Source organism: Choloepus didactylus, chromosome 18, assembly GCF_015220235.1.
Source record: "Choloepus didactylus isolate mChoDid1 chromosome 18, mChoDid1.pri, whole genome shotgun sequence".
In the NCBI taxonomy this organism is placed as follows: Eukaryota; Metazoa; Chordata; class Mammalia; order Pilosa; family Megalonychidae; genus Choloepus; species Choloepus didactylus.
The window spans coordinates 11,949,021-11,960,274 of record NC_051324.1 but is presented as its reverse complement, the minus strand read 5'-3'; the positions used below and the strand labels follow the sequence as shown (position 1 = coordinate 11,960,274).

At 43.2% G+C, this 11,254-nt stretch overlaps 1 protein-coding gene across 7 annotated transcripts; it reads left to right on the top strand.

The window, feature by feature from the left end:
- The first annotated feature begins 2,424 nt into the window (after nt 1-2,424).
- On the top strand, nt 2,425-10,909 carry ZNF232 (zinc finger protein 232). 7 transcript variants are annotated; one of them, XM_037808333.1, is made up of 6 exons: nt 2,425-2,675; nt 3,945-4,422; nt 4,698-4,851; nt 7,204-7,926; nt 8,035-8,112; nt 10,173-10,909. In XM_037808333.1, exons 2-5 carry the CDS (start codon nt 4,003-4,005, stop codon nt 8,085-8,087), a joined length of 1,350 nt encoding a protein of 449 aa, XP_037664261.1. In that variant the 5' UTR covers nt 2,425-2,675; nt 3,945-4,002; the 3' UTR covers nt 8,088-8,112; nt 10,173-10,909. The 7 variants fall into 7 exon arrangements, with proteins under 7 accessions (XP_037664261.1, XP_037664263.1, XP_037664259.1 ...); XM_037808335.1 differs by having other exon boundaries at nt 2,628-2,675; nt 4,045-4,422; XM_037808331.1 differs by lacking the exon at nt 2,425-2,675 and adding an exon at nt 2,729-2,879 and having other exon boundaries at nt 4,045-4,422.
- Nucleotides 10,910-11,254: the final 345 nt, after the last annotated feature.

Below are 11,254 nucleotides of genomic sequence, written 5' to 3'. Positions count from 1 at the left end.
TCCCCCACCAGTGTAAGGAGGTATGGAGACTTTAGTTCTGGTGACTCTGATCCTGTTGGGGGCATGGCTGACTGAAGCCAGGATCTGAATTCCAGCCCCTGGGGTCTGAGATCCCAGAAGGAGGACTGCCAGTTAAGCTGGCCCTCCTTCCACTCTCCCAATCCTTGCAACTCCAGTTATCTCTCAGAGGCACTATTCCCTTCTCCCCTCTCCTCTTTGGGGCATCTCCAGCTAGATTCCTCGGTCAGCCTGAGTTGCCAATTAAAGAAAGGGGTGGAGACCCTCAGAAGTGAATCTGGAACTCAAATGCGCTGTGGGTACTCTGTCTCCCCCCAAGCCCAGCCTAGTCCCTCAACCTGGGCTTTCTGATAGAAAATAACCACGTTACTTTTAGATTTAAAAAAATAGAAAAAGAAAAAAAAAAAGGAGTCCCTTTTAAAAGTCTTTCTCCAGCCTGGAAGTTTTGTCAATGTCAGAATAGAGCATTTAAAGATGTACTTCGGGCTATCACTGATAATTATTCTCCAACAGCTTCAATTCCACCCCTGCGGGGGGCTATTGAAATGCAAAAAGATTAGGTCTCAGTGAGAAGCCAGAAGGGACAAAATGTAGGGGGAAAGCGAATGGCTTTTTTGGAGCCTGGGAATGGGTGCCTCCTTTTATGTGCCCCCCCCTTCTCAGAGCCCAGCCCTTCTTTAGCACCCCCCAGCTCCCAAAATTAGTTAATTTGTTAATTAATTCTGCAGTGGAAGCTGAGTTAAGCCCCCCCTTCTTGTGCTCAGCAGATTGCTGTTTGGGGTTTTTTTTTTCCCCCTTTCAGGGAGCCAGCAGCAAGACAGTCTGTGAGGTCTGAGTGGGGAGGGGCACCAGACCCCTGGTCCGGGGAATTTACAATGTTCGCTGCATTCTCAGCTTTTCCTCCAATTCCAAACTTGCATCCAATGTGTGACTGGTTACTGGAGACCCCAAAAACACTGTTTCATACAGTTCTTGGGTAATTGCCAGCTGCTCTAGGGGAGAGATGAAATTCTGCACCTCACCACTCCACCATCTTGCCCAGCCCCCCATAATTGTTTAGTTTTTTAACAAAAACTATAGTCATCCAAGAAGACAGTATGTGACATTTTTTTTCTTGCTTTTTTTCCCTCTCCAGATATAAACATAAAGTATACGTTACAGAAAAAAATAAAAATAAAAACTCAGGTTAAACAATATATCTTGTTTGAGAAAAGTATTCACTATTTCAAATTAAACTTTGTGACTGGCTTCTACATGACTATTTTAATGATTGTCATTTAGGAAGGTTATGTTTTCCTGAAGGTAATGCTTCATACTATGTCTACATGCAATTCCTCTTTAACATTTTCTTGGAATCATCCACCCGAGTCAGGGTTATGTTTTATAAACATTTAGCTAGTACACACAATTTTGGTAATTTACATTTTGCTACAAGAGTATCCATTTCATGTAGTTTTCAAATATGTTACCTTAAAGTTGAGTGTAATAGTCTTTTATAATTCGTTTACTCTCTCCTGATTCCGTGGTTGTTTCATTTCTCATTCCTATTTTGTTTATTTTTGTTTCCCTTTTCCTTAATCGGTTTCAAAACGTGTTTATCTATTTTACGACTCTTTTCAAAGGAATCAGCATTTGAATCTTAATTTTTCTATCTCTTCATTAGTTTTTATCTTCAATTCATTCTTTTCATTCTCCTATGTTTCTTTTTATTTTACTATACTCTTAAAGTTTTCTTAAGATGAATTTTAAGTTATTTTATTTCCCATCTTTATTTTTTAATAAAGGAGATAAATTAAGGTTATACATTTAGGTTATACATTTTCAAGTATGGCTGTTGCTAGATCTCATTAGCTTTTCACATGAAGAGTTCTTTTCATTGCTTTCTAGGTAATTTGTAATTTTGCTTTTGATTTCCTCTTTTTGATCCAACTGATTTCCTTTTTATTATTTTTGCTGGTTTGGTCAAATTCTGGTACATTCTCTTAATTTAAGCATTTAAATGTTACCTAAATGGCTACCTTAACTTTCCTAGCACTCATAATCAGATGCAAATTTCTTATTGGAAAACAAGATAGCAATAGTTTCCTCTAGCAATTAGTCCTATTTATCCTACCCTAATAAAATGATACCTTATATATTTTTTATCCTCATCTCCCTCTAATCCCCATGAGACCTCTGGAATTATTTTTTATTTAGCAATGGACAAGAGTAGGCTGGTGATTGGGGAATATTTTTTCCTTTACCTTTCCTAAGAATCACAGATCTGGGAAGAGGGAACTAGAAAATGAAACATACAGGAGGAAGTGTTGCAACAGACCATGGTCACAAAGCTAAAATTCCCCTGAAGTTTCAGGTCAGTTTGATCCACCCCTTAAGGTCCGAGTCAACAGAGAAGCGAAGCCGCCAAACGTTTGGTCAAATAACCCGCTCGAAACGGCCCCGCCTCCACCAGCCCAAGGACTGCAATTCCCAGAGGCCTCCAGGTGACCTGGCCGTCTGAAGTTAAGGTGTACAGGCACAGCATTCGCCATCTTATTCCACTAAAGTCAGTGTGAAGCGTTGAGTCCCAGCTCCTCATTCTCCAAGTCTCTGCTACGTACCGTGGAAGATCTCTAGGCGCTGAAAGTGGACAGCCCGGAGGCTTCTAGGAGTTGAAGGTAGAGGCGGCGGAGTGCGCAGGCGCAAGGGTCCGCGACGCGTCGGGGCAGGCGCCGGGTACCGAAAGTGGACGGCCCGGAGACTTCTGGGAGATGAAGTCCGAGGCCGCGGGGCGCGCAGGCGTAAACCTACTTGTGGGGGTGGGGGTTGGAAACGTACGTGGTTCGCGGAAGGGCCCAGATGGAACCTGCAGGTCGTGTGAGGTGGGTCTTAGCAGCGGCCACCAAGGTGTCCATCTCCCCGGCCCGCGCTGCTTTTGCGGGTCACGGAAGGCAGCGGCGGTTTCTGCAGTGGCTAGTCTGCGCAGAAGCCTTGTGAGGATCCAAGACCAGAGCGTGTTTGTGTGGAAAGGAGTTCGGGTCCCCACGGTACCCGCGCTTCTGGGGCTGCGTGAGTTACATCACGTGCTGTGGAGGGCGGGGGAGGTCGGTGTCCTTCTGAGAAGATCCCAGGGTAAAACGTGAAGGCTGGGGGCTAGGGGTTGTAACTGGCTTGGACGACTGCCCTCCCCAGGGCGCTCAGGCGGACACCTGCCGGGGTGTAGTTCAGCTGGGGGCTGGCCCTGCCAGGGCATCACCCTGAGAGACGCGGATTTTGCGTTTGTCTTCGGCGCTTCCTTTGTCCTCGGCCAAGGACCCCTGTTTGTCCCCTTCTATGGCTTCTGGATGCGTCCCGCCCCCTTCCCTATTAGCTTTTTCTGAGGCGCTGGACACTTGGTCATAACAGCCTGGTAACAGAGCCCTGCTACAAATCCTAAACGTTTGAATAAGATCTAACCCTTTAGAGGGAATTTACATTTTTCTTGTCCTGTAGCCAGTACTTAAGAAATTTGTTGGGGGCCATTGGGAGGAGGCTGCCTCTCTATCATCAATGAGAGAGTCGATTGAACACAGGCAGGCACGTCGTACTGAAAGCTGCTCACCTTCAGCTTCAGAGCTGGAAACCTGGTTTTTGCTTCAAGCTTGTTTCTTCTCAATAGTCATTTCTTCCTCTCAGCTTCCAGAGCACTCTCTTTCTCGCCTTTTTTTTTTTTTTCCTGCTATAGCATTTATCTTGTTGTATTGTAGAAAAATACTTAACATATTTGTCTCCACCGGATTGTAAGTTTCTCAAAGGCAGAATGTCTCTGTGGAGGAGGATCCTGGGGAGAGGAAGAAGAGGAAGATGGAGTGTTATAAGGGCTTAGTACAGGTCTCCCTCTTTGTAGATGGTGAGTACAGTGTTTAATGAATGAAAAAAAAAAAAAGTGGTTTATCCTTATGTTACAGGGTGCCCCTGAAAGACTCCAGCTGGTGTAGGCCTTCTTCAGAGCTAGTCCAGTCCAGGATGGCTGTATCACTAACAGCAGCTAAAACTCTGGCCCTTCAGGACCCACAGGAACAAGAGAAGATGATGATTATGGAGCCAAAAGAAGAGGAGGAGGCTTGGGAGTATGAGACCAGATTACAGGGGAACCATTCTCCCAGTCCAGAGATCTTCCGGCAGCGCTTCAGGCAACTCTGCTACCAGGAGACCCCTGGTCCCCGGGAGGCCCTGAGCCGACTGCGGGTGCTCTGCCGTGAATGGCTGAGGCCAGAGAGGCACACCAAGGAGCAGATGCTGGAATTGCTAGTGCTGGAACAATTCCTGACTATCCTGCCCATGGAGCTCCAGTCCTGGGTGCTGAGACATCACCCTAAGAGTGGAGAGGAGGCCGTGACTGTGCTGGAGAATTTAGAGAAGGGACTTGATGAACCAGGACTGCAGGTGGGAAGGGGAACGTGTGATCTGTTGTGGGAGCCAGACCAATGACCTTCAGGCTGGACAGAGGGGCAGCAGTAGGGGGAGTTGCCAAGTTCAGACCTCTCTCAGGCCAGGTAGAGCAGTTAGTGTGTGTGTTTCTGTCTCTGTCTTCTCTGCCCTCAGGGCCTGAATGAGACTGGCTCCTCTTCTTTCCCCTGTGCTGACTCTGAGGAGGCTCCCTGAAGTCTCCTTGGAAGTTGTGGTCCCACACAAACTGAGTGGTACCTGATCACCTCCAGGTCCCAGGCCCTGCACATGGACTTACGCAGGAAGAGCCATGGAAAGAGAAGGCACCTCCAGGAGCAGCTCAGGAAGCACCGAGCATCTGGTTCCAGCCCAAGGAGATCCAGCTCAAATGTGAATCAGAGGAGACCCAGCCTCTCCCAGAGAATGGTAAGGAGCGGGACTGTGCTGGGAAGGAGAGGAGAAAGGGGGAATCTAAAGGGCATAGTACCTGGCATGTAGTAAGTGCTCAAATGTTGGCTATCATCATCTTGGCTTTACTATTCTTATTTCTTAGTATCTTATCTTGTTTCATCACCTGTAAAATTTTGGAGTAATAACAACCTCATAAGGTGACCCTGAGGATTAAATTAAATTTATGTTATATCTGACTATAAAGTCTGGCCAGCATCTTCTGCCTTTAGAGAGCCCTGAAACGGGACCAGAAAATATTTCATTCACTCACTGCCTCATCATCTCCGCTGCTCTCGATTCACTCTAGTCCATAATATTTCTGTCCTAAGCAGCAGAGGCCAGCCTTGAGATTCTTTCCCTTTTAAATTCCCCATTCCAAAAACACACTTTATAAGCCATAATGAACTTCTGTATGCAATGCTGTGTCACCGCTATTATCTGTTACCTATCCTTCATCTAAACAGCCCTATTTGAAACTCCTTCATGTCTGCACTTCTACACTTCAGATTCACTGCAAAAGCTTCCTTCCCTGCCTGCATCCATCCCTGCAAACATCCTTTCTCTCCTCCTATTAACAAACACTTGACTTAGAGACGATAGACTTAGAGCCTTGGGACCATGAACTGTCCTTGCTGACCTCTATAACATCGTGAAACATACTTATGTTACTATGTTGCTAAAAGAAGATCCTCTTTGATATGTGACTGTACACCCCACCCAACAAAAAGTATTTGAAAATTAGAATTTTTTTAAGCAACAAAATGGAAAAAACTAGAAATGGAGGTTAATCTCACAGTCTATTCCAAAAGTCTGTTTTTTAACTCCTGGCTCTCCTTTCCTCCTTGTCTTTCTTCTAGACTTTTTCTTCTAGACTTTTAGATAGATAGATACTAAGCCTACCTTCATTTATCAACTTAATACTTTCTTTTAAAAAGAAACTATCGGTTGATTTTTTTTTAAGTAAGTATGTTGTGGATTTCTTTAACCACAAACATTTACCCCAGAAAAAAAGTATTTTTAAAATCAAATAGTTAGAGATATCTTAAAGCAATTTATTTTTATCCACCTTAGACTACAGTGATATACCATTTTAAAATTTAAAAAAAAGGGTCAAAGCAGCCTGTAAGAAGCAGGTCAAAGGGAAAGGCAGAGAGGACCAAGCAGATAAGACAGCAGGAAGCTAGTAGCCAACCCTTCAATAAAGAACACAGCTCTGGGGTCTCTTCCTCAGTGGCTCTAGATCTAAGGGGCAAGGAAATGGATGGAAAGTGAAGAGTAGACCCTTTTGGCCTTTCAGAACACTCTTTCCCCTAACCCTAATGATTATTCTTTCTTGTTTTTCCCTTCCCTCACAAAATTGGTTGATCACTTGCCAAGTCCTTGAAAATGTGACTTTTTCCCTTATTTTTTTTTAAGTGCAGTTTTATTGAGATATATTCACACACCATACAAACAATCCGCAGTATGTAATCACTGGCTTACAGTATCATCACATAGTTGTGCATACATACCCATGATCAATTTTAGAACATTTTCATTACTCCAGAAAAGAAAGAAAAAAGAAAACTCAAATCCTCCCATACCCCGAACTGCCCCCCTTCCATTATTGACTCATAATAATAGTATGGTACATTTGATACTGTTGATGAAAGACTATTAAAATATTACTAACTGTAGTACATAAGTTGCAATTGGTACATTTTCCCCCATATTCCCCTCTATTATTAACTTCTAGTTATAGTGTCATACATTTGTTCTAGTTCATGAAAGAAATTTCTAATATTTGTACAGTTAATCACGGACATTGTCCACCACAAGATTCACTGTGTTACACATCCCCATTTTTAACCTCCAACTTTCCTTCTGGTGACATACATGACTAAGCTTCCCCTTTCTACCACATTCACACACCATTCAGCACTGTTAGTTATTCTCACAATAATGTGTTACCATCACCTCTGTCCATTTCCAGACACTCAGGTTCAACCTAGTTAAACATTCTAAATTTTTTCCCTTATTTTTTAAAAGTAAATCCTAAAAAAGAATATCCTGCTCTGAAACTTATTTTATTTTTCAAAAAACTCATAGTGTTCCATTTGGGAAAAACAGAAAAAAACATAAACAGAGGAAAAAAATGGGGGTGGGGGGATAAAAAGAAAAAAGAGGCCTCTCCCCTGCAGAATCCCATCACCAAGAGATAACCATTGTTAATATTTGAGTAAATATCCTTCCAGACTTTGTCATATATATGCTGAATATTTTTAAAGCTTTTATTTTCATGCCAGAAATGTAAATCCTAATCCAAGTGTCATTTTTCCATACACCCAGGACAGGTATATTTACATTTCCCATCAGTTGTCGCAGATGATGACCCAGAGCCCAAGGCCAAAGGATCATTGCCAGAACCACCTGTTGCTAAAGTGGAATCACTGGTGTTCTCAGAAAAGCATGCTGCTGGTGCCTCTACATTTGAAGCTGCCTCTGAAGTTGAGGGCACCTTAGAGCAGCAGCAGGGAAATCCCAAAGAGGAGAGACTGAGGACGTCCCCTGTCCAGGGGAAAAGTTTTGGGCAGATGGTTGTCCCTCATAAGAAAACTCCCATAGGGAAAAAAGACCATGAATGTAGTGAATGTGGTAAAATCTTTCATTTTAACTCACACCTTAAAATACACCAGAGAATTCATTCTGGAGAGAAACCGTATAAATGTAGTGACTGTGGGAAAACTTTCCATCAGAGCTCTAACCTCATTCAGCATCAGAGAATTCATACTGGAGAGAAACCCTTCGAGTGCAGTGAATGTGGGAAGTCCTTCAGGTGGAGTGCCCATCTTGTGCAACATCAAAGAATTCATTCAGGAGAGAAGCCCTATGAGTGTAATAAGTGTGGCAAGGCCTTCAGTCAAAGCTCATACCTAAGTCAGCATCTGAGAATTCACAGTGGAGAAAAACCTTTTATATGTCAAGAATGTGGAAACACCTACAGGTGGAGTTCAGAGCTTTTTCGACATCAAAGAGTTCACACCAGAGAAGAGCCTTCCCAGTGTAATGACGGTGAGAAAGTCTCCAGACACACTTCTACTTTTGTCTAATCTGTTTTAGAACTAGATCCCATAATGGTTATAAACACTTTAAGGTTTGCCTTTGTCTGTTTTGCTCTAGAAAAAGCTGCTTACCTAGTCCCTACAGATCATCACTTCTTGTTCCTTGATTAGGATGACCATATCAGTTCCTTGGGCTGTAAGTAACAGCCAAATCTTGCTTCTCCTTTCTAGCATGACCTTTAACAAGACTGTGATCTGCTCCATTTCCCTACCAATAAGAGAGGGATAGTAATACCTACCTCCTTAGAGTTCTGGGCCAGCCATGGTAACTATTACATTCTTATCTTGTGTGTGTGAATCTTTAGTCCTGGCCTTTACTCGGATCCATTCCTGCCTGCCTCCGCAGATGGGATCACATCTGCAAATATCTAGGCAGCAGACAGAAACCACACTCGTAATTTGAACAGGGGAAATTTAATATAAAGAAGTCTTAACTAGTAAAAGGGGATTATCTGCTACTGGAGAGAGAGAGCTCTAAAGAATATAGAAATACAAAATGTGGAGAGCAGCCAATTTTGCACATCACTTTCTAAATCTGTATTGAAATTGGGCATGTTGGGAGTATTCACATCATGAGAATCAGTGAATGCTACAAATCAGGGTTGGTTGGTTTGTTTTCTTTTGAAGTAGTTATTAAATGTTTACCAGCCACACTGGCTATGGCCCACTGGATGGTGAAGTTTGCTGAGATTTTTTGTCGCAGTGACCAACAAGTAGTAAACCACTGGATGAGGTGGCAGTGAAGCTGACAGCTGCACTGTAGTAGAAAGAAGGAAAAACCACCAGAACCAGGAGAAGCCCCTTCCCCTTTGCTTTGTTCCTTCAGTGCTGTCCACTGGCAAAACCCAACATGTCAGCTGGCAAAGGGGAAATGTTTACAGGTCCAGCTCCAGTATCATAAAGTAGGACAGAGAAGGATGGATTTGGAGTTGAAAGGCAATAAATTGATAACCAGCCCGTACTTTAAGCTCATTTTGTCTCAGGACCTTTGTCCTTGTTCTCCACTTCCCCATCCCCATGCTTTGCCCCCAGATAATTACCTAAGTCACCCTGCTACTTCATCCAGATCTCTACTTAAATGTCACCTCCTCAGAGAAGCCTTCCTTGACTCTTAAGATGCAAGTTTGTTTCTCACTCATATAAATGAGGTAAGCAGGTGGTTAATAAACACGTAAAATAAGGTACTGACCAGAGGTAAAACAGGTTGTCGGCAAAGTATAGTCTGTTGGCCAAATCCACATCCAGTTAGTGACTTACTTTCATGTGGACCACAAGCTAAGAGCAACCTTTACATTTTTAAAGGGTTGTTTTAAAAAATAGAAAGAAAATTAACAGAGACCATATGTGACCCATAAAATCTAAAATATTTACTGTCTGATCCTTTCAAGAATAAGTTTGCCGAGCCCTGGTCTAGGAGAGAGCCCAATTTTACCAGATTCAGGAGTCCACATACCTTCCATCTTTTTGCTCTTCCATCTCCTAGGCAGGGTGTTATTTTTCGTCTGCATAAGTGAAACCAGATCATCACTATATCCATATTCCTCATAGGAAGACAGAAGCAGTAGTGGCAAGGACAAGCAGTCTCCTTTCAGCAAGTGTCATGGAAGGTGCCCCAGTGCTTTGGTGAGAACTCAGTCACATGGCCACAACTGTCCGGGGTGGAGGGGGGGCAGGAAACATCTCCAGCTGGTTGGCCATTTGCCTAATTAAAACTATTGCTATGGAGAAGGGGAGAACAAATTTGGGGAGACAATGAGCATTACTGCACCCCATGAAACATCTCCCCACTTCTGCAACCCAATGCTGTAGTTGACCAGGGAAAGAAAGTTCTGATCCCAGGAGGGCAAAGCAGGATGCTGGGAAGAAGAGGATGGGGACAAAAAGTCAAGAGTATCAATTTGAGCTCTGGCCTTGATGGTGGTCACTCCAGAAATAGCCATCATTCTGTCTTCATTGCCATGTTAGGCTCTTGGGGGGAGCTGAAACCAGAAAAATATTTTGTAGGCAAGATGTTAATCTGAAACCATGTCTTATGACTTTGTTGGTGCAAAAGATGCTATTCTAACCACAGATGTTCTGCATGCTCAGTTTGATTATGTTACAGGAATTTGTTTCTTATCCTTGAGGGGCACCTGGGAGTTGACTGTGCCATCTGCTTTGCTCACATGTGCATTTTGGAATTCACTCTGATTGCAGGAGGTTCCCCCAGCTGTGCAGCTGAATAAACAAAAGAACTTGCACCTGAGCCTGATACCGCCACCGCTGCCCCCCTGCCCTGCAGCTGTCACAACCGCTGCCTCAGGACCAGCTGTATGATTAGACCACAGCCATCAATGAGTAAATATATGTCTCAGTTCTGTGGTGGTCTTAGCCACACCTTTATGGGGTTATTTCTGCCAGGCACAGCACAACCTCTGTACAGACCAGTGAACTAGGAATTCGTTATTATTCCAGCAAGAAAATCCCGTAAGAGCAGCTAACCTGGATGCAGAAGTGTTGGACTGAAATCCACAGGGCATTTTACAAGCAATTTAGGACACAGCTCTTGTGAAAGGCGGCATCCATGTGCTTAATTGGCTTTTTGATTATGCTGCACCATCATCCAACCAGATTGTTGATGACTGGTTAAGTTTTGTAAAAATTAAGTTTTCCTGAAGAACCTGGTTGCTGTATTGCTGTTCACTGTGTTGTAGGTCTTGGGTGAGTTCCAGTGCTTGTTGCCCCAGGATTAATTGAAGGTAGAATGAAATATGAAGATGCAGTACAGTTCCTGAGACAAAAGTGGCATGGAGCTTTTAACAGCAAGCAATTTTTGTATTTGGAAAAGTATCAGCCTAAAATGCAATTGTGCTTCAAAGACTCCAATGGTCATAGAAACAACTGTTGGATTCAATAAAACTGGGGTGCCTGAGGCTATTGCCTTGGAAGTGGAACTTGAGAGCAGACTGAATTTGTCACACATATTAGGCAACATGTTGTTTTGGTGGATAAGTCTAATGAAGCTTCCATGAGAATACTGAAAAACAGTTTTACCAGACCACAAGCTTGATAGAATTGCACCTTTTGTGTTGGGTTATGATTATTTTGTTTGGACACATACCAAAAGATTCTTGTTGTTCAGCATTTAAAACGTACTTACCATCTGTAACAATTGACCTTTCCTGAAACCATGCCGTATTGAGTTATAAATCTTCTTTAAATCTATTTCCATGCCAGAATCTTACCAATGTATAAACAATTTAGGGAGAGTAGGTGCCAAAATACCCAGCACAGTATTT